The sequence below is a fragment of the Haliotis asinina genome, chromosome 7, assembly GCF_037392515.1.
Source record: "Haliotis asinina isolate JCU_RB_2024 chromosome 7, JCU_Hal_asi_v2, whole genome shotgun sequence".
In the NCBI taxonomy this organism is placed as follows: domain Eukaryota; kingdom Metazoa; phylum Mollusca; class Gastropoda; order Lepetellida; family Haliotidae; genus Haliotis; species Haliotis asinina.
The window spans coordinates 30,751,632-30,777,750 of record NC_090286.1 but is presented as its reverse complement, the minus strand read 5'-3'; the positions used below and the strand labels follow the sequence as shown (position 1 = coordinate 30,777,750).

The following is a 26,119-nucleotide window of genomic DNA, read 5'->3' as shown; positions in this document are numbered from 1 at the left end:
TCCCCGAATGGGTATAATGTGTCAAGCCCGTTTCTCGTGTCCCCCGCCATGATATTGCTAGAATATTGCTGGAAGAAATACTCACTCATGCCTAAGGCAAGAAACGCTGTCTTGGATTACTATACACAGCCTAAAATATTACCGTATGTCACTGAACACAAAGTTAAAGGTGTTATCATTCATCATTGTATTCAAAGCGAGAAATATATCCATTAAATCTTGATATATTGTCATATATCTGTGTACGCAAGACCAAAAAGAGTATTTCGCCGCTCGACAATTTCATTTTATCCGGGATTTTATTCATCAAAGGAACACATTGAAAAGAAAAACACTAAGGACAATAGTGACGTCGGCGAAAGGCGTCGAATTTCTTGCTAATTCGGATAGAGTGTGAGTAATACGTAATTGTTCCAATATATATCACAACCGTTAAACTCCTTCAATCCTACTTCAAAGGAAAACCTGCTGTGGCCGATTGTTTCGTGTGTATCGATGCACTGTTTACAGAAACCAAGCTCCTTCTGCAGATGTTTCCAATGTACAATGGCATATGTTCCTGTTTCCACGTGTGTCTGTAGGCTAGCAGCGGCATCGACCGTGGTTACAATATGTTGGAGATCCACTCCTTGTGTTTCTGGTGCACATCTGCCGTGAGCGATGTCGTACATACGATGGTGCACATGTATATGTTGTGTAAGGCCTCGCTCCTGAGACAGGGCCATTGGCACTTGGTGGGTCTGATAGCAGAATGGAGGACTGCCGTGCCATTTGATTTAATTACTTACCGTGTCGTATTGTATGATGTGTGTGCGTGAGTGGTAACGTGCTTGTTGATTTTAGGGCCGGTGTGGTTTATGCCCGACTCTGTATTTATCAACTTGTGAAGTATTTTATGTTTGTATTTTCGTCTCTCTGTCTTTTTACCATTCATTCTTCCTTCAAACTAACCTTGGCCTTACCCTTGTTTTCCTCTTCTTTCCATCTCATTTCTTTCTGGTATCTTACCTACTTTCCACCCATCCCCATCGCTTATTCTCTTATCCTTCTCATTCCCCTTCTTTCTCTTCATCCCTCTCTCTCCTTATATACCACTAATTCCCACTCTTTTCTTTCTTTCCATGCCACTCCACCCCGAAGTATCTCCCTACCCGATTGCCTCTCTTTCCTCTCTCTCCATATTTCTCCATCCGTCTTTTCTCCTGGTTCAGTCGCTGTCCTTTCTCTTCAGTCTTCACACCTCCTTCTCCCCCCACCCCCACCCCCACCCCCTCCGTCTATATCCTGCCACCCCTCTCTCCCCCAACCCTTTCCATCTGATTCTCTCTCCCTCCATTCTCTCTGTATCCCACATCCCTCTCCCCCTTATTCCCCACGCTCTCTCATTTCGTCATCCGTCTCTCTCTATCTCTCCCAGTCTATCTCTCTATCCCGTCATCCCTCCGTAGAAATCTACCGTACCTGTCTCTACCCCTTTGTTACACTTCCTCACGACCATCTCACCGTCACTTTCTGTTCTTCCAATCCTGCACTATCCCATCCTCACTCACTATCTGTCCCCCCACCTGGCACGCCACTCCTCCCTAACCCCCTAACCTTTACCCTCCCTCGGCGTGTCTCGAACCCATCCTATACCGTCTCCTGCCTCTATTACCATGATTAGAAACATCCATTGGCCTTCGAACACCCGACAATGAAAATGTGCACTTTGCATCATGACATGAACAAATGAATGCATATATAAATAATGCATCAACTATATGTCGCCCTTGTATCAGCGTCATAATGCAACCAATCGAAAAACCCTTGCACGTATGCATACACATATAAGTCCCTTTGTTCCAAGGTACTCCAGATCTATCACACAAAATGGCGCAGTGGTGTACGTTTGAATCAGCCATACCGTTTATTGACAGGTACGATCATATGTTAAGTGGCCTATCTCTGGTAAGCTTCTTTTCATGTTGATAACTGATGAGGATGCCATCCTCCATTGTCTTCCGGATAATAACCTGTGATGTTTGCCTACATGAATCACGTACTTCAACAATGCATTTTTGTTTCAGCTTGGCTATGAAGAGCAACAACGGAAATCAGGAACAGAGACCCAAAGACACAAAATTAGGCACTATAACTGAGAAGGACGACCCGTAAGTATGCCAGCTTACATCCAAAGGAATTGTCTCGAAATTACCTGCAGTTACATAAGAGGGATCTGCAGAAATTGGTGGCTCAGTTACTTTTAGATTCTTCTACTCATGGGATTAGCTTTTGTACGTGCAGGGTGTGTGAACATGCTTTTATGCCACGTTTAGTAATATTTCAGCAAAATATCTTTCTCACTATCCTACTGATTTCCTCTACCTCCATTCACTCCATATGCCTCTTTCCTCCTGTTTGACCCTCTTTCCTTTTTCGTCATAACTCTCTTTCCTTCTTTCTCCCTCTGTCCTCTGATTCTCTCTACCTCCATTCTCCCCATATGCCTCTTTCCTCCTGATTGACCATCTCTCCTTTTTCGTCATCCCTCTCTTTCCTTCTTTCTCCCTCTATTCTCTGATTCCCTCTACCTCCATTCTCCCCATATGCCTCCGTCCTTTTATCCCCTTCATTCCCTCTACATCTTGCTGCTAGTCCCCGTTGTATCGTGTGGGGATCGAACCTGGTCTGCCACATAATGATCGAAAGCTTTAACCATTAGGCTACCCAACCGCCCTTGTTGCGCTTAGAGGTGTACAACTCTAAGGAACTTTCCATCTGATATTCATGGGAGGGGATAGGGACAGTTTTAAGATTGATTGATTGAGTTTAGTTTTACGCCGCTTTTAGGAATATTCCAGCAATGTCACGGCGGGGGACACTAGAAAATGCTCTTCGCACATTGTACCCAGACAGTTTTAAGAAATGACACCATACATCGGTATACCGTTTGTGGAACACAATATATTTTTTCCAACAACCTGAAGCATAGCTATTTCGTTGAGAGATTTGAACGATAAATGATCTTTTTCGATCAGTTTCTAACATGTAGTGAAAATGTATTAATATGAAATGTCACGTCTGTATCAATGCCCATGACGATCCGGGTTAGAACTGATCTTCAGTAACCCATGCTTGTCGTAAAAGGCGAGTAACGTAATCGGGTGGTCAGGCTTCCTGACGTATCCCAGTTGCACGTATCCCAGTTGCACAGACTGACCCGCATGTTGATTACTGTATTGACTGGTCCAGATTTGACTATTTACAGAACGCCACCATACAGCTGCAATATTGTTGAGTGCGGTCAGGCTCACAATTTGACTGACACGTCATCACACCCCAGTTGCGAAGATCTGCGATCAATGCTCATGCTGGGTATTCCCGGATTGTCATATCCGGTCTTGATTATTTACACACCGCTGCCATGTAGCTGGAATATTGCTGAATGCGGCGTAAAACTCACTCACTCCCTTAACATGTTTCCTGTTCGTCTCTGCATTGTAAGTTAAGACCCAGTATTGTGTATAAAGTAGCATTTAAAGGGTCATACATTCTCTTAGTACCGACTTGGCCACGAGATGTCACTGTTATGTTGTCCACTGTACATATACATGGGATATATGAAAACAGTGGGCTGGTGTTTAACCTTTTCCAGCTTAACTCATTCTAAGTCACTACAGGTCACATTGGGTCATGCGACAATACATGAAAGCTAAAAATAACTCATTAATTCAAATTGTCATTATAATGGCACTGGCTGGTGAATGGTTGTCAAGATCGTTAAAAATAATACTTCTCCGAGGGGGACATGGTTTGATGTATCCCCATGTTTGTTTATGTTCCCCGAATCCCGCTGACAAGAAAAGCAGATTTAGAGTTATCTCCCTTCCATCGATTTGCATTCGCAAAACATCGGTGCTTTCCATACATGATGCGCGATTCAGTGTTATTGAGATAAAGAATTACTACCACGAAGTACCAAATGCATTCGGCAGTCCCAGCGGGGTGCATATAAATGTTACTCTCTTGAATGAGGGGTACATTGAAAATAAAAAAAGAAGGCTCAGCCAATCAGAATGCGACACTAATGTGTGAGGTAGTACAATAAATGGTAATTGAGGTTATATGGTGCGAAGATGAGGGGATATATAACATGAAGATTAGAGGGTGTATGGCATGTAAAGATTTGAAAATAATGTTTATGTTAAGGGAGTATGATGTGACGATTAAGTGAGACAAGTTGAATGGACTTCACTGCATGGCCGATCATTCTAGTGAGTCTTGTCAGTTCATATTCGGCAAGAAGGCCATGGCTCCATTCTCCACATGGGTACCATGTGTGAAACCAATTTCTGGCATCCCCGTGATATCGCTGAATAGTACTAAAAGCGGCGTAAAAGCATATTCACTCACTGGTAACAGAGAGAGTTGTTTTTGAGAGTAAAGCATGTTCGCAACGTAGAGTTTATCGGTGTTCCTGGAGACGCTTGATTAGCTGCGACCTGACTCAGTGTTAACGTTTGGCCAGTATGGACATATTGCCCATGAGCACTACACATGGGGCCCGGAGATTAACCGTGAATGGATACCCACTTCCAATCAGCGTCTAATCGTTCCTTGTCTATTCCAGGCTTTGGCATAATAGCATTTGTGGTAATTACATAATTTGGGATGCTACTGAAGTAGAAAGCATAGTTTCCCTAATAGAACAACCATTGTGAGCCGGTATTGACTGTTTGAATGGGACTCCTCTGGTTCGTGTGATGTCAGGACTCAACAGCATCAACACATTAAACACTGGAATATTACAGTGAATAATTGGGTAAATCTGCTGTTTGATAGTATTTAGATGACACGTCGCTTGTCAACCTGGTATGACTTTTGCGTTCAGCTTCACACCACAATGTCAACGGGGATTAAGTGTTTTAAGTCAGTGAGTGAAAATGGTTTTACGCCGCTATCAGAAAAATTTCAGAAATATCACGGCGGGGACACCAGAAATGGGCTTCACACATAGCACCCATGTTGGGAACCGAACCCGATCTTCAGCGTGACGACACTAGGCTATCCCACCGCCCCTAACTGTTTTGATGAAGGTGTGTGAAAGGTGATGGTACATGAACTTTGCTCTTTGACACGTGTCATAGCGGCTTTGATGTATCCATTTATATTTATTCGTATCCCCATTTCGATTTCTGTTTCATGTCATCACTGCCATGTTTCAGAGACTCTTATTTCCGCTTTTACAGCTATGTACATATGCTCTCGCTGAAATAACACTGATATATTTTTCAACGCAAAAGTCTGTTTCAGTATTCACTGAATTTGAAACCAATGAATCACTGTTCGCGTTAACTCGGAAACCTGCGTTTTTCACGCAAAAAAAGATAATATAAGCACACAAAAAGTATTTTTAATGCTTGTTTTGGATGCATTGATTGTGATCGTTAAAAAAGATTACCTTAAAACATAAACATGTTGGAAAATAAATACCTTTCGGAATGATTTAAGACTGTAATAAAAAAAATTACGCGACAACATTTCGACTACATATTCTTAACTTTATTTTTGCGCGCACTTGATTCACTGGTCAATCTATTTGTTAAGTTTAAAACAATGCTGAGACGTGGATGGCAATCATCAGTATTTGCAGTGAAGAGTTGCCTCCCTTGTGTATGATCTTTTCAATGGGGGTTTGAAGCCCGGTTCGTCACGTTCAAATTTCTTTTTAGGTTTGTCAGCTCCATATCCCTGTCCGTTGGTTCCACCACATGTGAAAACATTGATTACAGAACAGTTTCGTTTCCTGTTTACTGGGGTCCGTCCTATTGCGCTACTTAGTGCGATAACCAGTCCAGATTTTTAGAGTATGTCATTTAACAGGATGCATGAAATATTTATCAGTATGATCTGATAAGTTTAAGCACTTTTATATTGCAACGCTACGCTCCTTCTAACAAACATGTCGTATAGCGTGCTCTGTCGTACAGCAAGCTCTGACAAACCTGGAAATCGTGGAAATCTCAAAACGAGGTTCTGCCGCCAGAAATGTTGGCGGTCTGGTACGGAACTGATATTACATCATCCCCATTTTGCGTTGCAGAACTTCGCTGAATAAGCGCACGATAACACATAAATGGTTTAAGCAGTGAGCCAGATACATTGTGAATTATTTTACCTCATCAAACAGGAACAATCTGTGATTTCATAGTTAAGGTATGCTGCCTGAACCTGGACATAAAGTATACAAAGTTATTAAACTTTGTTAAAGTGTTATTAAAGTTTCAAATTAAAATTCATTCGTAAATACCATTTTGGATGAAACAAGGAATTGGAATTAACCACAGTTGTTTGTGACGTCTATTTTCACTTTCACTCGAGAGAAAATTCGGATCGGCTGAACTGTAGGTCATTGTCTGAATAGGTTAATGAGACTTATGTCTCGATATGTGTCTTAGAGCTGCATTATTTCGGACTTACCTCCGTGGTAAGTTGACACATAATGATATAAGCGGTGGGGTAGCCTAGTGGTTAAAGCGTTCGCTCGTCATGCCGAAGACCGGGTTCGATTCCCCGAGTCTTTGTGAAGGCCATTTCATGTTTTCTCTGCTTTGATCTTGCTGGAGTATTGCTCAAAGCGACGAAAAACTAAGCTCCCTCATTTACTCATGATTGTTGTTGATTATTGGCATAATATTTACTCGCTCACACATGATGTAACTTTTAAACCCTACTCCGTCACTAATCAGCAATGTGTATGACACATGTAAATCAAGCTGTTTACAGGGAAGCCCTACAAATACAAGTTATAAATATCGGAAGGGCACAGATAATGTAAACATTTGTTTTTAATATTTTTAGTACAATTTCCGTTGTCCTTAACAAAGGGGGGTAACTCATAATGACAGTGTTTACGACAAAGGATAAAAGTTGACTAATCCGGGTTGTTTTATAATCCGGATAAATGAGTCGGTCCTAGACCAGTCTGTAATACACAGATTCCACTGTACTAAAATTTTGATGCAGGAATTATTGTAGTTAGAACAACGGTGGGTCAATACAACGTTGAGATAAGTAGAATCTTGTACTGTTGCAATTGTCGGTGTTAAACAATTAGATCCAAAACGTTTAGCAAAAAAAGGCTGGGATGAAATGCCAAGCACAGGTGGCATAGTGTCACTGACGTACATATTACTCAGACTGGTGAAACGTTTTAACGCAGGTGAAACGCGGGCTGAAATTGCCATCGCAAAAAGTTTTGCCAAAGCTGAAACAAAGGGGGGAAACGGGTAAAGCCTTTCACTACCTTAGAGGAAGCTATCGAGCGATACGTACATCCTAGAGGACTTATAGTAACACGTGACCTGAACATATCATGATGGAACCCCATTTCTTGTAAACGGCAACTGATTTTTGTTTTGTTCAGTTATCACTTGAAGGTGTTACTGGTGGAAACCTCAATGACGATAAAAGAGCCACAACAATGTGTGTATTGTTCAACGATGAAGCAGAGTTTTGGATACTATTGTGAAGAAAATCTAATATTCTTCATTTATTTCACTCAAGTTATTTTCCGGGATTACTTTCAATATGTTTTAGCAGAGCTAATGTGTTCATTTTTTTCATAATGAATCTATATAGTATTATATGACCCAAACAAATAATGTACTTTGAGCGGAAACTGGCTAAAGGCTATATTCACTAATTTACAGTGATCTTCAAGAATAATTTCCACCGCTTTTTCCCCTCTAAGGCCAGGCTATTGAGACTGGTTGTTATCTGGTATTGATGCAATACAGTATGGTGAATTATGCAATATTCAAAACACCGTGAAATATGCAACGGTAAATCAATACAGATTAAACTTTATTGATAAAAAGTTCTTTTATTCGAGAGTGCGACGTTTAGATACAGATCCAAACGTTGTCCAACAGGAATGACTTCCTGCATACCTGCTTGGCAACAGTACAAGTACCTGTATCGAAACGTCGCACTCACGAATATAAAGTAAGTTCCCAACTTCTAAAATGCAACTCAGGTTAACGGTCAATCAGTTGCTGTAGTACCGTACTTGTGTGTACTTCCCAACTGCCTAGAGCGATGCTCATAATGTTGATCACTGGATTTTCTAGTCAAGACTAGAGGTGTCAGAGAGGTGGAATATTGCTGAATGCGGTGTTAGTCAAACGAACCAGTTGGAAAGAAACAAAGTTCTACGTAACAGCGTCTTCGTGTGTCCCGCCCCACCCCCTTGGCCACTGTTTACAGTGTAAAAGTACATAGTTTCTTTCTCCGTTTCTTCTTTATACATGTACATATGTACTAACATTTATTTCGTTTGTTTCAGTCCAACGATAGAAGAAGTGAAAAGTTGGGGCGAGTCCTTTGACAAACTGATGAAAAGTAATGCCATTACAATCATTTACTCATTTACTGGTACTTAAAACGGAAATGACCGTTTTAGGTGTTTTTTAAATAGAATCTTGCACAAGTTATATTGACTTAAGTAAAATAATGTGTTTTTTCTTTTTTGTCTCATTCTCCTACACTACTAATTGCAATAAAAGAATGTGATCTTTCTACTATAAAGTTGATGTTAACGTTGTTCTTCATGTCGATGTCAAACTTGATGTTAAAGTTGATGATAACGTTCATGGTGATATTTATGTAAACGATGATGTAATGGATGTTAATTTTAACGTAACATGTCGAGTTAAGGAATATATTTATATTGTCGTTTATGATGATGTTTAAGGTTCGTGTTAATGTTAAACGTTATTTTAACGTTAACGTTAATGTTGAACTTGTATTTCAGGTGGACGGAAGGTGTTTAGGGAATTTTTGCGGTCAGAATACAGCGAGGAAAACATGCTGTTTTGGCAGGCATGTGAAGATCTAAAACAGGAACAAAACCCAGAACTAGTAGAAGAAAAGGCACGATTGATATACGAAGATTACATTTCTATATTATCGCCCAAAGAGGTATGTAGCAGAGCCAATGGATGTTTTTCTCTTTGTAGCAGTAATTAAATATACGTCATTACTGTTATTTTAAATAATATTTTAAACCACTGAAAGGAATTTAGAGAATTGCTATAGTTAATCTGTTAAATATGGGCAGGTGGCCAATCCCCGTTAATAGTTATCAGATTTATGACTCCCGCTTGATGTACGCCTTCTGGGATAGATGTCAAATACCTACTTACGTCATCCCCTTATATATAAAAAGATTAATGTGTCTCGCATAGATGATCATGACGTCTTCTTGTACAAATCGTTTGCATACGATTGATAGCTACCATATGCTACATATCACACTCGGCGGTATGTACACGTAATGAACAGCGTATGTTTTATATCCAGAAAATAGAACTTTTGGATAGGGGAGGGTAATTATTCATGTGTAATCAATATATTCCCGAGGAGATGTTGGCTAGGGACCTGCATACGCCCAAGTGAATTGATTGAATAAAGTAAGATTTCCTATTCATGTATTTTTCTTTGGAAATCCTGTTTACCGTTTAGTATGGCGGTTAGAAACTGCATCCCTATTGACTGCATCTAATTAGGATGCATCTAAACTTTCACGTGAATAGAGCGTGTCACTGACGTTAACATATATGTATTAGACTAAATAAAAAAGTGATATGTTTCTCGGGCATCGGTGCGAGTAACAATTTTTGTTGTCATTTTTTAAAAAAAATATGTTTGACTTGGCCGCGCTCCGATCCGATCATCCATGTGTCCACTTTAAGAATGATTGTCTGTAAGAACACATGCTAAACTTTCCAAGTTGTATTTCTAAAAGAAATATGCCCCGCCATATATGGCAGGGAGCATTTAGGGTCCGTATGGAACAGGGAATGTACTCATCCACTTCTCCACAAAAAAATTCTACGGCATTCAATGACCCTAATGGTGTGCATCTCATATTTTGATTTTGCATTTTATTTGTTTTGTTTTTTTTCAATTTTAATGCCGTTTGACCATAGATAAATTGTGTTGAATTTCTCTCTGAATATAGTCTTATATCGGATGAAGTCCACTTCTCCACAAAAGCTGCTCAATTGAATTGATTGAGCTTCTACTTGTTTCTTTCGGACTTTGAAGGTGTGCATCTCATACCTTGTTCAATTCTACAGAAGTTTGAACTTAGTTGAATTTGGTTCTATCACATCCTGATAGTCCCATACAACGGGGGTATACTTTATCCACTTCCGTAAACACTGCACAAAATTCACTTAGTTTACATATATGTTTTATAGAAACTCTAAAAGTGTGCACCTCGTATTTTGCTTTTGTAATTTATAGTTTTTGTATGTTTAGAGACATTTGAACTTAGATAAAGTTTGTGGAATTTCTCTCTGATGAATTGGGGGATAAGTCAATCCATTTCTCCACAAAAACTGCTCAACAGAATTGATTAAGCTTATTCATGCATTTCAGTGGGACTCGAGAGGTGTGCATCTCCTAGTTGCATAGATGTATATTGAACTTGTTTAGTAGAAATTAATCACCAGAGCACACTCAACGTGGGGAACGCTTCCTGCAGCAGCGGGGGCATCTGTGTCCCTAGACACAATTTTGTCTTGTTTTTCTATGAAAAATTTTAAAAAAAGTGTCCAACCACCCTCGTCACTTTTGAAAATAATGTACCCGAGAAACATTTAATTTTTTATGCAGCCGTATATCTTAAGTGAACAGTTAGCTCAACAAAATATTCAGTTGGGTTTTATATGGTCATTGGGAAAATTACAATATTCCTAATACACCTACAATATTCAAGGATGGAGCTATTTACATTCATTGTTTCTTTTGTGTTTCAGGTTAGTTTAGATTCGAGAGTACGGGAAGTAATCAACAGAAACATGGTGGATCCAACACCTCACACATTTGACGAAGCTCAGTTACAAATATACACGTTAATGCATCGAGACTCGTACCCACGTTTTCTAAATTCGCAGATCTATAAGCGTCTTGTTCAACAAACTTCATGAATGTTATCATCACCTTAACAGTGTACCTTTCTACCAGGAGTGATGTGTGTAGGCAATAGTCTTCACTCCTGTCGGGCGACCTTGACCTTCCCATCAGGTCACGTGCGTCGTCACGTGTCACCACAAAGCCCTGTACAGCAACTTCCAGTTATGTTTTTATTTCCATGGTGATAGTGCGAAAGAGTCGTGGCGAGTAGCAACGGTTGGATGTCGTTGTAGTCGTCTCCCACTGTTTCATTGTCGTACGCTAATGGAGTGGACGTTGCTCCAAGTGATCTCCAGTCACGAATGCGTGAAAGCGGCTTCCTTCTGCGCATGTACAGAGGTTATTGCCAACATTTGCTGCCAGGCTCATTCATGTGTAAATCAACAGGGACCAAAACCTTGAGAGTTATCTGCCCTTGAAGACAGCGCCACCAGAGGATCCGCAGAACAAAGGCCGGGCAGGGGAATGTATCTTATCAGTCCCTATGTTGTTAATTTCACCTAATGACGGGTGGAGTATGCTCAATTTGGAGAAGACAACAGCACAACAGTTTTCACTTATCATGCCAAACAGTAATTGACTTGTGATCTGATGGGGTGTAGTTTGGCAGTTAGGCAAAACAGTCCACCATTTTGATTTTTTTCCCGGCAGGCTTAAACAAATCCGGTTTATATTAGTAACTTGCCTGACAAAATGTCCTGATTATATGAAGTACTACAGAGGCAGAAGGATTAAGTGCAATATGTAAGAAGCAATGTTTTTGAGGTTTGAAACATAAGAGTTCAAACATGGTCTCGGATTGGTCAGAACACAGTGTCCATTGATGTGGTACATGTATAAATTCTAGAATCAGGGAAACACTCAAAATTGTCGTCATCAGGCGAGTTTACATTAATTACATAATGTATGGATATTAGATGATGCAGGTAGTGTTTGGGGTTCCCTAGATGACAAAACTGCAAAATGTGACATATTTTACGTTACATGCCAGGGAGCCAAAACTTAATTCGACAAATTGTACTGCCAGATTCTGGTACTGTTCCTGTCCTTTTCATTCTTTTCCATTTTACTTTCATGGTTTCATCGCAAGGGAGGTAATCCATGCAAGACATTGTCAAAATGCATACCCAAAATCGTATGCTATGATGCTGCCAAACTGTATTTCCATTTTGAAATGCATTCAATACATTTACTCGCATAAACTCATTTTCATTATTTCGGATAATATTTCCATGATATTCATCAAGAAGTAAGTTAAAAACACCTTTGAGAATTAAACTGATAACACTGAAACTTTAAACAGAATGCTTTATGCTTTTTTCATTAGTAAAACCTATCTGTGATAACAATAACTTATTAAATAATCTTTAATCTATTTCATGTCATTATATTCTTTATATTTCTCTCATCTTAATCTGTCTGTAAAGTTATTTCAAGGGTGCAATGTTACGAATGAAAAATCATTATGGATCAATCTATAATATATTCATTCTTCTAAGTTTAATCATTTTACTTTAGATCATTGTTGAATCTGTCCATCGTAATGAGAAGTCGGATGCCGAAAGAGCCAGTAATTAATGCTTCAATCATTAATATAAAGTAATACTTTAAACTGGAGAAAGATTTACAGTGGTACACAGGTTTGCCAAACTCTGGTGGTCTTGTGATATAACGTGTTCTGATGCTGGGCCCCGTTCCTCAAATCGATCTAAGCGCCACGTCAGGACCCAAGCTATGTTAAACTATTGGAGTTACGATCAACTTAGCGCTAAGATCGCGTTGAGGGACCGGGCCCTGATCGTTGGAACCAGCCGTACGTGTCACATTCGATTTGTGAAATTATTTTGTCATCTCTTTCTTACTTCCCGGGTTTGGCATAACCGCGAATAGCTGTAACTGACAGATTGCACTAAACTGTAAACCATTACTAGTTAACACTGCACTTCGACATTGTATAGTTATATGTTATTTCTAGATACTTGACCTTAAGTGTGGTTTATCCACAAAGCCTCAACACCACTAAACGAGCTCGCTAGATTAATGTATTAGAGAAATCGTATACTGTTGCCCAATGATAAACGACGGATGCCGGTTTGTGATAGCATCAAGAATTTATATGTATTTCGTCACCGCTTGAAGAAGACTTGTTGACTTATGTGTCATAGGACGAACAGAATCTGGTGATTGATATCCGCGATGAGGGCTATGCTGTCTCACTTACCAGCCCGCATCGAGCACCAATCATCATGAGGCTCTGTTCATTCTACGATCTGTTTGAGATGACTGCATTGCCATAATGCACCATAGCTTTGAAATACACTACTGTCAGGAAGTCCATCGCGACCGGGACGCGCACTGTTCGCCTCAGTTGGGATTGTCGAATGGTTGTTGTGGCCAGTAGCGCACTAACAAACATCCCGATGATCGAGAACATGTTGCGAACTCGCCGCATTCAGGTCATGAACAAAGGAACGTTTGTTTTAAACAGTAGTGTATGTGTGTGCTATATGTATTGTCAATTACACTGACTGATCAGCTGACGTCAAACTGAAATGGATCACATGTCAGCATGTGATGGACATTGTAAAGTATATAGAACCAATGAAATGAACATACATACCCTTTACCTCTTGGTGTTGATAACGTATTCTACTTTACAAGTCCTGTGAAAAAAAATGCTTTGTGTGTTTTCATTGTCACAGTTTGTGTTTTGATTCAACATTGTGTTGATTTCGGTGAAGTGTAATTATCCGTCTAGGTTTTTTTCGTTGGTCAGTCAGTTGTAAGCGTTCAGGTTGTTGCTTGTGAATGAAAAACGTTGAAAATTGGATTTACGAATTCGTCAATTCCTAAATCATCAAATATTCAGATTGTCACGAGGTACATTTAGATGCAAATGTTATTGTTTTTAATTATTATTTTGTTACTGTGTTTAGTTTTTACAGTTTATGATACGCTCCCTCCTCATACCCAGTGTATTCTGTTTCTATTACTCATGTTTCTGTTACTCATATCGCCATGCGCAATGAAGTGTGCACATGCGCAATGTGTTGTCCAGCCTTCTTTGCCGCATAGTATGTGGCGGGGAACATTTCATAATAAAAGTTTGTGATAAAATTGGTTACAATATAAATTTTATTCTCTTATGGCCACACTGTGTGTATCGTTCTGTATTTGCTTGTTGTCGGCGATCTCAGTATGAAAATTCTGATTCAACAATCAAAACTAATACCGATGTGCTGTGTTACGAGTATCTCATCGTTATAACTGTGTTTAATGCACTCCCTGACCTTTGTCATTTAGCGCTGTACAATTCCGATATTTCAACAACGAAACTCATATAGTGTGTTTATTTATATTCCTCGAGTTCATTCCAACAATAAGACATATCTTTTCACCACTCAAAGTCCACCACCTTTCGAGTCTCGCTTTGACAGTAACCGAACCGAGATGTCATTACCCTATATAATTCTAACAACGGATGTGTAGTCTCGTTTCACATGCTTTCGAGATTGTACCATCTCGGCTTATTTCTGGTTATCGCGAGACTTTGCAATCTGGTTACAGTCGGGATTTTATAAGCTCTTTGCGAAACGAGATTTTGTGTTCAGGTTCTGAGAGGGACGGGGAAATCTCTCTTCTGATATGTCAGGGCGAGACTTTGCGAGGGAGGAGGGCTCAGTCACCACGTGACTTGAGATGTTTGTGTTCAAGGACTGCTTTAATCTCGGAACTGTGACTTCCGCTGCGTTTGTTTCATATTCATATCATTAGGGGTGTCTGGATCCTATATCAAAATTAAATATTCTTATATGCAACGGGTCTTGATACAAGTGGGCGACACTCAAGAATATTCATCAATATTCGTGAATATTCCTTCTTTTCCTAAATTCGTCTTTCACAATGCTTGCCCACAAGGTGATATTTCATTATCGGCAAGTCAAGACTGGATCAACACTGAAATGTCCAATCAAATGGTCAAATGGCATTACTGAGAGCGGGTACCGCAGCCCTAGATTAGCCCTGTTGATCATGTTATGTACATGTGTATATTTCACGCAATGAACATGGTTGGTATAACTGATGCTTAAGACTCTTCATGTCAATTTTAGCAGGAGATCGGGTCACGTATTCGACGAAACACATGACGTTTCCATTCTATTTTCAAAGTAAAAAAATCACTTTCAGTGAAATCGTAACATGCTTTTGTTGAATGAAATGGAAAGTATGTATGGCATGGTTTCAAGCGAATCTTAGGCTCCTTTGATATCTCCGTTACCAAGGTCCTTTATTAGAATACTTTAGAAGACCATGAATGTGTTGTTTGGTTAACTGGAGGATGGCCATTTCTGTTTGTTAAAAATCCTTGACTCGTCTGATACTAAGTCTGTTCAGTTCGACGCGTCAGTTTCTTCGTTGTAAAGTGTGGCCAGGTTTATTATGATAACTACTAGACTCTACCATCAGTATGCTTGGCGTTGTAAATTCATGTTTTAAGGACACAATTCATCCCTATCATGCGTCACACATTTTTGTACATACCGGAAATTACGTTTTCCACGAAATAATGAAGTAACGCCAACGACCGATGACGTTTTCGACAGGGCTGTTCCTGTCCCGGAAGTGACGTCATCATGTTGTGCATACTGTCTCACGCATTGAGTAACTGATTGTATCTTGCCACGTCTGGTGGTACAATGGCTAGATTTAATTGTCTTTTTATTGTTTCAGATTATTTCATGCCAGAGGGTATTACATTTATATTTATATCGATTGTTTAAGTCATGAATGTGGTTGTTTTGAATTAAATGATTCAATGATGTAAACTATGTCATCGATTAAAACTTCCTTAAAATTTGTGGTTTTTGTTTTCCTTAGTAAGGGCTTTGTGATAATGACGAGTGATCTGCCTGTCGCATGGACCCCGGAGAATTTTTTGAAAAACAACACCAACTCGAGTCTAGAGTGCTTGGATAAGACTAGATTGTTTCAGATCTACCTTGAAATTAAGCACTGGTCAGGGTGCCGTTTGACTATAATTACCTTTTTTGTAACTATATATTTTCAAATAAGATAACTTTATTTCGAGACTAAAATTTATATCTATATAGATGACAGATTTAAAGAAATTACTGAATATAAAGATACTTATCACTTACACCTCAACGTTCCTGTTTCATGCATTAAGGAAAAGGACTCGATCACCATATCTATAATAACATCTAACATATGGGATGTTTCATATGGGATTCTAATTTCACGGCACATAAACTACGCAGAATTCAGGTCATTGTGAGACAGTGCAAGGCACTCTCTGATCGGGCGCTTTCCATTGTGTGGAGATCAACGCTATACAGATGTCCTAATTATGATTATTATTTCAGAGCATTCATTTTATAATTCAAGATTTATCCGTGTTCCTCTATCGGTTTATCCCCTTGGATATCAATATCTGACTGATGAAGAGTTTCGTATACTACTGACATGTTCACCTGGTCAGCCATGATGTGATGGAGGGAGTGTTGATGGAGGGGAATGGGTCGGCTAGAGTTGAGATGGTGGGAGAGTTGATGGAGGGGAAAGGGTCGGCTAGAGTTGAGATGGTGGGAGAGTTGATGGAGGGGAATGGGTCGGCTAGAGTTGAGATGGGGGGAGTCTTGATGGAGGGGAATGGGTCGGCTAGAGTTGAGATGTAGGGGGAGTTGATGGAGGGGAAAGGGTCGGCTAGAGTTGAGATGGAGGGAGAGTTGATGGAGGGGAATGGGTCGGCTAGAGTTGAGATGGTGGGAGAGTTGATGGAGGAGAAAGGGTCGGCTAGAGTTGAGATGGAGGGAGAGTTGATGGAGGGGAATGGGTCGGCTAGAGTTGAGATGGTGGGAGAGTTGATGGAGGGGAAAGGGTCGGCTAGAGTTGAGATGGAGGGAGAGTTGATGGAGGGGAATGGGTCGGCTAGAGTTGAGATGGTGGGGGAGTTGATGGAGGGGAATGGGTCGGCTAGAGTTGAGATGGTGGGAGAGTTGATGGAGGGGAAAGGGTCGGCTAGAGTTGAGATGGAGGGAGTCTTGATGGAGGGGAAAGGGTCGGCTAGAGTTGAGATGGAGGGAGTCTTGATGGAGGGGAATGGGTCGGCTAGAGTTGAGATGGTGGGAGAGTTGATGGAGGGGAATGGGTCGGCTAGAGTTGAGATGGAGGGAGAGTTGATGGAGGGGAAAGGGTCGGCTAGAGTTGAGATGGAGGGAGTCTTGATGGAGGGGAATGGGTCGGCTAGAGTTGAGATGGTGGGAGAGTTGATGGAGAGGAATGGGTCGGCTAGAGTTGAGATGGTGGGAGAGTTGATGGAGAGGAAAGGGTCGGCTAGAGTTGAGATGGTGGGAGAGTTGATGGAGGAGAAAGGTCGGCTAGAGTTGAGATAGAGGGGGTGTTGATGGAGGGGAATGTGTCGACTAGAGTTGAGATGGAGGGAGAGTTGATAGTGGGGAAAGGTCGGCTAGAGTTGAGATGGGGGGGGGGGGGTGTTGACGGAGGGGAATGTGTCGGCTAGAGTTGAGATGGAAGGAGTGTTGATGGGGGGAATGGGTCGGCTAGAGTTGAGATGGAGGGAGAGTTGATAGAGGGGAAAGGTCGGCTAGAGTTGAGATAGAGGGGGTGTTGATGGAGGGGGATGTGTCGGCTAGAGTTGAGATGTAGGGGACATTGATGGAGGAAAATTGGTCCTCTAGAGTTGAGACAGAGGGAGTGTTGATGGAGGAGAAAGGTCGGCTAGAGTTGAGACAGAGGGGGTGTTGATGGAGGTAAAAGGGTCGGCTAGAGTTGAGATGGAGGGAGAGTTGATAGAGGGGAAAGGTCAGCTAGAGTTGAGATGGAGGGAATGTTGATGGAGGGGAAAGGTCGGCTAGAGTTGAAATGGAGGGAGCGTTGATGGAGGGCAATGGGTGGGCTAGAGTTGAGATGGAGGGAGTGTTGATGGAGGGGAATGGGTCAGCTGGAGTTGAGACAGAGGGAAAGTTGATGGAGGGGAAAGGTCGACTATAGTTGAGACAGAGGGAGAGTTCATGGAGGGAGCGTTGATGGGGGGAATGGGTAGACTAGAGCTGAGATGGAGGGAGTCTTGATGGAGGGGAATGGATCGGCTAGAGTTGAGACAGGGAGAGTGGATGGAGGGGAAAGGTCGGCTAGTGTTGAGATGGAGGGAACATTGATGGAGGGGAATGGGTCAGCTGGAGTTGAGATTAGACGGAGAGCTGATGGAGGGGAATGGGTCCTCTAGAGTTGAGACAGAGGGAGCGTTGATGGCGGGTAACGAGACGAAGTGAAGAGCCAGGGGTTAGTGTACAGGTAATACCGGAGCTTAGATAAAGGAACAAGGAGTACAAGGGAACCGAAGAGCTCAGATACATAAGAGTCCAGGCCCCGATTTTTCGAGCCAAACTGAAGTCTCAGTTTTCACTTAAGTTTGAGTTCTTACTCAAGTTTGAGTAACCACGGGAAAATTCATTTCCCAGAATGAACTGAAATTAATATTAAATGCAAAAACAGTAGACAATTTGCGTGGATACATTAATTAAGCATGTATGTTTTTATTTTAATTGTAAAATACTACTGAGTTAAAATTCAGCTGTTTCATTTTGTCAAACTCAGTCTGAAATTTGATTAAAGTTTGTTTCGACAAATCGGGGCCAAGTAACTAAAGAACTGAGACATACGAGAGTCCAGGTAACTAAAGAACTGAGATCTAGGAGACCACGAGGTAACTGAAGAGCTAGACGTGTTCAGATAACTAAAGAACTGAGATCCAGGAGACCCGAGGTAACTGAAGAGCTAGACGTGTTCAGATAACTAAAGAACGGAGATCCGGGAGACTCAAGGTAACTGAAGAGCTAGACGTGTTCAGATAACTAAAGAACTGAGACCTGGGATCACACCACACCCCCACAGCCCCCCCCTCCCCCCCCCCCCCCCCCCACGAAGACCTGAGTTCCATTTTTCGCATTGGCAAATGTGTGAAGCCGATTTCTGGTGTTCCGCGACGTGATATTGCTGGAATATTGCTAAAACCGACGTAAAACCATGCTCACTCACTCAAACTCAAAACACATCCTGAAAACACACATAACAATGTCACCCTAGCTGTTCCAACAAGATGGTATTTTATTGGACAGAAAAGACGTGGAAGCGTATGGTAAAATCAGGTTTATTCCATGGAATGGTCAAGCAGTAAAGGGTTCTGTGTGGTCAATATGAATATGAATATACCAAAGAAGCACTGGGAACAGCAGTGGTCAAGTGAGTGTTAAAGTAGCATCCCTCAAATTGTATTTTTTAATACATACTTTTGAGCGTGAGACTACAATGTATTGCAAATGTAGAAATTTGATTATATACTTTAGATAATATTCCGGAGAATATACATTTTATATATACTTAAAATACAACAATGCAGTCGAGGGATTATGTAATTCTGTCACATTTATCCCAAAGGGGTTTCTCAAACATACGTTTTTTTCGAATGATTACACATGCATGTATCGAAATATTCTCTACAGCAAGTCGAAAGGCTTGTGTAGTCATAAGCGTTCATTATTCCTACATGGTTATTCATTAGTCCTGTCGTGAAAACCTTTTTAACACTCAGGGATGGGAAACTCATTAGACAAAACGAATAAAAACATAAACGTGGATCAAGCTCCAGGTCCGTGATTGGCTACTCTGTGATGATGGCCAAGGTCAGATTTTGACGTACTACTTTTCTGATCGTAGCCACTAAGCTTGTCGTGTTTCAAGCAATTTCACACCCTCTGTGTAGAAACTTGGGGGGGGGGGGGATTAATAAATGTAGTGACGCTACCTAGTGTACATTATCATTATCGCCATAGTAATACACAGATATTACTATGTACACTATGGAAGTCGGAAGCCGGATGACGTCACGTATGACGTGTATGACGTCACATGTATTAAAGCGCTACTGCGATCATAGGAAGTCTGCATCGATTCGGTGCTAAAATAGTGCAATTAATCGTCACAGAATGTGCGTCACATACATCATTATCTTCGTTATTTCAAGGGATACCTTTTGAAAGAACTAATTGAAAGATTAATGAGATTTTTGGTGCAATGCCTAGATCTGACAACAGGGTCTGTGTCGAAATTATCAAAAACGTTACTTCTTTTGGCAGTAAGTCGTGAGTAAGCTTTTATGCAGTTTCAGGCAATATTCTTTCAATATTACTCCCTCGAATTATATATCGAAGTTCTGATTGAGTCCTTTAGGAGCTGTGTATGTGTGGAGATAATAACTAAAGATACCAAATAAAGCAGTATGATTTATATATACTAGTATATAGGCTGATTGATGTAATGCCAAATGTTCTGTCCAAAGAGGAATGCATTACAAACATGTGATGCCCCAAACACACGAATTGGCAGCGTGATCTGATATTCCAGTCCTACAGTTGTGACAAGACAACCGGGAAACAGCGGGTACACTATGACATGAAATAGCGGTTAAATAGGAAGAAACATGTAAGAAATTGACATCAGATAGTGATATTATTGATACGGGTATCCCGATTCAGCGTCCCGTTTCACAAAGCTAACATTAACACATCGCTGCGACTGAATTTATTGTACGATTGACGTTACGTCGTAACGTTACGGTCGCTTTGTGAAACTTAAGATAGTCGTAAGTTAATGTTAATGTATCTTAGCTGTAAGAGAGCTTCGAAATTCTAGGCCCTGCTGGACCCCGTTCCCTAAAGCGATCATAGCGTTACGTCAGTCGTAAGCCTTTGTTAAAGTATGTGAGTTACAATCGCCTTGGCGCTACGACAATCGTAAGTCTATGTTGAAGTATGGGAGTTATAATAATCGCATTGTGGAACGGGCCCAGGGCCTACATTTCGAAGCTCTCTTAGCGGTAGAATGGCCGTAGGTTGATGTTAATATAGACCACTTACGACTATCTTGGCGCTATGAAAGCTTCGAAAATCTTGACCCTGGCTAGCTATTCCCGAAACATTCGTAGCCCTACGAACTTCCTAAACCCACTGGCCAAAATAAAAATTAACAATCCTTAAGGATGCGAACGTTTCGAGAAGAAGGGTCCTAGATTTTCAAAGTTCTCTTAGCGCTACGGTAGTCGTAAGTACCATACATTAACACCGACTTACGACAATCTTAGCGCTAAGAGAGCTTTGAAAATCTAGGCTAAGGATTTTATGTAAATAGTGCTTCAACGACTGTTTCCAGCCCAGTGACGTTCTGATCATATTTGGGTAATGGTTTGGTCAAATCTCGTTGGCAATTGTACACAACTTTGCCTTCGGAAGTTTAGAAACAGATGTGGCGAAATTACACCTATGGCGTAATAATTAAGGCTACAGTGAAAAAAAACATAATAATTACTCAAGTAACTACTTACACGTCAATATATGCTACTGGCATAGCACCTGAACACTGAAATACTTTGTATGCCTAACCAGATATACATTTCGCAGTGAAATAGTATGATTTTCAAGCGCCTTAATATATTATCCAAGCACTGTTTATTTGTTGTGACCCATTATACAGATGCAAGCACTCTCGGCATACAACAAGGTGAAGGCATGATGGTGGAATGCTTGCTGGTTCGACGTGATTTAGCCATTGGTTCTTTGTGGGGTTCACATTTTCAAACTCTGTTGGAACACTGCACATGGTTCCTTCAAGACATATACAGATGGATTACAAAAACAGTTTGCAAAAATACAAAAATGGGAGTGATGGACTTCTCTCCAGCACACACAGAGAAATCCGCGCCTATATTTGAGGTGATGACGTTTCTCCAGAGGAGAAAGCGCGTCCACCCATCAGTCTTCACTAGGGACACTGTGTATTTCGGCAAGATATTAACATCATAAGACATGTTGTAGGTTCCAGAGTTGTATAAAACTGTTTCCCTGTCAGCTGTTAGTCGCATTTACACACCTCCAACGTGGGATGTTAAGAGCAAGGTTTGTGGTCATTTCACTTGAAGGTCGTGGGAGGGTTCACATGCTGTGAACTCAACGTCTCTCAGAACTGTTAACAAGTCCTGAAATGGCATTGGGTAATTCACACACAACGTATCACGAGGGACACTTCATGGTCATGCCGATTTGATTTATTGAAGATGGAAATTGGATTGGCCACATGCAATATAAAGTATTCACCAAACAGCACTATCGGATTTTACGGAATGTTGGATAAGACGGTTGCAAGAAAAATCACAACAGTCAAGACGGTCCCTGTTTGTATCAGACTCGTTCTGTCTTTTCCTCTAGGGCTGAGGGAACAGCTTGTGCTCTGTGTGAGCTGACGTCTGAATGGGAATGCTCGCTTTTAGTTATTTTGAATTCGCGTTCTTCTGTCTCGTTGGTGCTGACGACGACATTTTTTACCTTCACAGTCTCAACTGTCTTTACCAGTAAAGCTGAGGACGTTTCGTGGACCTCTCTGAAAGTTGTTTTACATTTGGTAGTCGACACAGTACCATCTGTGCTCGATACACTTGTGCTCGTGTCCTGCTTGACTTTGCTTGTATTGGTGTTGTCCGTAGTGGTGAGAGGGGACATCGCGACGACGGGTACATTTGTAGGACCTTTATTTGTTGACTCTTTGTTATCCGATTGATCGTTTGGAAACGTAGTGTCAATAACAGCATTAGATTCCTTCGTGATTTGAATAGAATCATCCTTCGATCTGAGAACATCCGAGCTTTCCAATTGCTGGACACAATACTCCTTCACAATAGGGATGGACATGACATCTGTGTGCGAATCTTTCCTTTCATCCTTAGCAGCAGTTGGAAGTTCATCCTTGGACATCAGATCTTCAGCTTTGGGAGTGGTACTTTCAGTATCCCTGACTATCTTGATACTGACCGAATCTTTATCAACCTGCACTCGAACATCATTGTCTCGAACAGAGCTATCATCAGGTGTTGGGACATGGGAAGTCTCAGCAGCCTCGGGCAACAGAGCATCTGTCGAGTTGGGAGAAGTACTTCTCTTGATGTCTGAGGTTCTGGTCTTGTGTCTCGGTGTTGGACGTTTGTGCGGAACACATACATAGACCGGGCGGTAGAGAATCTCCTTGTCTGTGTCCGAGTCTTCATCGTCTCCCATGTACACCTGTCCTAGCTGGAATTCCGAGCTGATGTACATGCCTCCCTCAACGTAGTCGGCCGCTACATCTGAGAGAGTATGAAACTCAGTAAGAACTTGGACATATCGAAATCAAATTTAATGTAACAAACTGCTTAAATCGCGATCGCTTAAGTTCGTTTTATACATTATCGGTAAAAGTCTTTACCACTTTTAATGAAAAGATTGGAGTTCATTACAAACGAGTAATCTCAATAATGTCTACGTCTGGGGTCAATGGTCTTCTTGTGGTGATTCGTGTCAATAACCTTTATGCATGAGGAACGTTCATCCGAAAGTAGTTGGCGTGAAATCGAGCCTCTTTTCACACTGCTTGTTTTAGTTGATATAATTGACATGGATTTTTCAGACTTAATTGGGAAAGTAGTACTTTAACTAGCATTCACCTGAGGCTGATTTTTGCACACAGACATATCTTTATATATGTTCTTAAATGCATTCTTTGTTTGCAAGGATATATTAAGTTTCTGATAAATAGGAATATTTTGTTTACCATATTGTATCTCTGGTGTGGGGTTGCTAGGGATGCGGAATGGAACAGTTGCTATGGTGACAGGCATCTCCACTTCTAAAGCATCACCAGATTTCTCCATCCGCAAACACAGCTGTAAAATGACCATTTGTGTATTTACACATAACATACTGTCATACGTACATCCTTAATATGCTGATATAAATGGGTTTTCAGATGAACATCAATGAAAGATCAATGTTTTGCATGGTAGTTTATACCCGTATACAGTGTTACCCTGAGTGCAATGCATACCTCACGAACGTATTGGGGGCCTCACCATTTATAGATCTGGCCCCCGCACAAGAGCCATGGCAGAATTGTTTTCCCCGCACAGAGTTAGCTACCATGAGCTGGTTGTACATCTGGTCCCTGCACAACCATGACAGATTTACCTGGACTACACAGAGTTACCTACCCTGAGTGTGCAGTAGATCCGGCAACGCACATCAACCATGACAGAATTACCTGCCCTTTACAGAGTTACCTACCCTGAGTGTGTAATAGATCTGAACCAGACCGCACACATCCACCATTGTCGGGGGCATTATGGGCACCTGCAGCTGATGGTAGAGGTCATCCAGACTTGTGGTGGTGTGAGGTTCTATATGGGGGCTCTCCACCTGCATAACTGTGTGTCTCAGCTCCTTGGACAGTCCAAGCACACCACGATTGATGAAATATTCCACGTACTGAAACAAATAGGATACCGACATCAAATGGATTGAATTATCTATGTGCATAGAAACGTCTGCCAACATGTCCTGAAAATACTTGACATTCATCTTTCTAAAGACGCATCAGGAATCATTTATCCAAAACATCCTGAAAATACTTGACTTGCAACGTTCTACATGCGCAGCGCATAACTACAAATATGTTACCTCCACCTATCTGGACATTCAGGATTCATATCTCTAAATATGTTCTGATATCACTTGCTTGATAACGGTGTTAGAGCCTAATACGAAACGTTGCTCCTACTGTAAGAAAGAAGTTCTTCATTCATACATTCTAAGGCTTCCAAAGTGCTCCAAAGTGTTCCAACTTCTAAATGCCTCCCTCCTGAGTATGCTTTGTGGACACACAGGCCCATACGGCTGGAAATATAGTCTGAAAATCTTACTGCAGTCGCTGAATATGCCATTCTCGGAAACATAAAATTATCCTGGGCATTCTTGTCCTGCACTTTCCTACAGATGCATGACAAGAATCTGCTACCTGCAAACTGATGCTGATTGTACTGGGCCGTCATCTTTCAACACAGTTGTCACTAACACATTCACAACATGTCTATCTGAAACGTATTTAATAAAGCCACAAATTCCTACAGGTACACATCCAACAAATCAGCCAAGGCGAGACCTGGTAAATTTGCCAAGAGTTATGTCCCTTTCCTTCCACCACACGTTTCTCCCGAAGGGAGTGCTTTGGGACCTGTTGAGTGTTGTAAATCTAGCACATCTTGGTGTCACTGTACAGAATAAAGTACACTAACGCTCAGTCCCTGAACATATATAACTTTGAGAGGAACAAATACATTCATTTAAGTTGAAAAGCATCCCCAGTGAGTTGGGAAACATGGGGAAATCTTGCTTCATTTAGCAAGAATGCAATTGCAAGGATGGCTAGGCATTTGGGAAAATAATGAGGTTCAGAGACTTGAGACAGACTAAGCATAAAGACGCACCTGCATCATTCTACAGATCAGCCACACTTCCTCGTCACAGCCATTTTGGATCTCCACCTTTAGCTTGACGTTCTCCCCACAACAATAAGCAGTCCTCTCTAGTGTCCCCTTCAAAGACAGAGGACCCTTTCCACAGCACAGAATACAGTTGTATCTCTTAGACTCGGCGTGAGAAGGCGTCTGTAATGTAAGCAAAATAACCAATTATACCATCCCGTCAAATAAGCCGTACGTGGCACTGCATCTGTTCATTGTGTATTATCCACTGCTGTATTCTTACAGTGAGTTTAATTTTAAGGCCTCTTTAACAATATTCCAGCAAATATCACTGCAATGGACATCATATTTCTCACATGGGTATAATGTGTGAAGGCCATTCCTGGTGTCCCCCGTCGTGATATTCCTGGAATATTGCTAAAGGCGGCATAAAACTAAACTCAATCAGTATCTATAGAGACTTCCTGCAATGCTCGCCTGCTTGAAGTCGTTTCATGCTTCCGGACACCATCTTTCTTTACCACTGAATTATTTTGGTGAATTCAACCACTGGTTATCAAGCTTTAGACGATGCAATCAGTGGACCAACGGGTTGGGTCTTGATGTCTATTGAAGATAGCAAACAGATTGGTTAGACAACCCTATTGATTCGGTAGGATTGGGCAGTATTGTGGTGATGTGATGCACGTGCAGGTACTGAACCATAAGACAAAGTCTAATCATTCGTTGTGTGTTCTTGTGTGCGTTCAGTGACATTTTACATTGTTATGGAGTAGG

The 26,119-nt window shown here is 41.2% G+C and overlaps 3 protein-coding genes across 6 annotated transcripts in view; 1 reads left to right on the top strand and 2 right to left on the bottom strand.

Moving 5' to 3' along the window:
* The window catches only part of LOC137290324 (regulator of G-protein signaling rgs-2-like), a 110,935-nt gene extending 95,117 nt beyond the window's left edge, over positions 1-15,818 (top strand). For 2 of the 4 annotated variants that reach the window (XM_067821157.1, XM_067821158.1), the window contains exons 3-6: positions 2,067-2,150; positions 8,327-8,382; positions 8,795-8,961; positions 10,806-15,818. In XM_067821157.1, the coding sequence (XP_067677258.1) occupies positions 2,067-2,150; positions 8,327-8,382; positions 8,795-8,961; positions 10,806-10,976 (478 nt within the window). In that variant the 3' untranslated portion in view covers positions 10,977-15,818. The remainder of the gene's footprint in view (positions 1-2,066; positions 2,151-8,326; positions 8,383-8,794; positions 8,962-10,805) is intronic. The other 2 variants (XM_067821160.1, XM_067821159.1) reach the window with 1 other exon arrangement.
* Positions 15,819-16,450: 632 nt separating this feature from the next.
* Positions 16,451-18,943, bottom strand: LOC137291948 (uncharacterized). The gene is made up of 2 exons (XM_067823501.1): positions 18,927-18,943; positions 16,451-17,360 (listed from the first exon to the last, which is right to left on the bottom strand). Exons 1-2 carry the CDS (start codon positions 18,941-18,943, stop codon positions 16,451-16,453), a joined length of 927 nt encoding a protein of 308 aa, XP_067679602.1.
* Positions 18,944-19,137: 194 nt separating this feature from the next.
* The window catches only part of LOC137290323 (arrestin domain-containing protein 1-like), a 31,866-nt gene continuing 24,884 nt past the window's right edge, over positions 19,138-26,119 (bottom strand). The window contains exons 5-8 of the mRNA XM_067821156.1: positions 25,346-25,525; positions 24,147-24,347; positions 23,638-23,749; positions 19,138-23,173 (exon numbers count right to left, since the gene is read on the bottom strand). Coding sequence (XP_067677257.1) covers positions 22,236-23,173; positions 23,638-23,749; positions 24,147-24,347; positions 25,346-25,525 — 1,431 coding nt within the window. The 3' untranslated portion in view covers positions 19,138-22,235. The remainder of the gene's footprint in view (positions 23,174-23,637; positions 23,750-24,146; positions 24,348-25,345; positions 25,526-26,119) is intronic.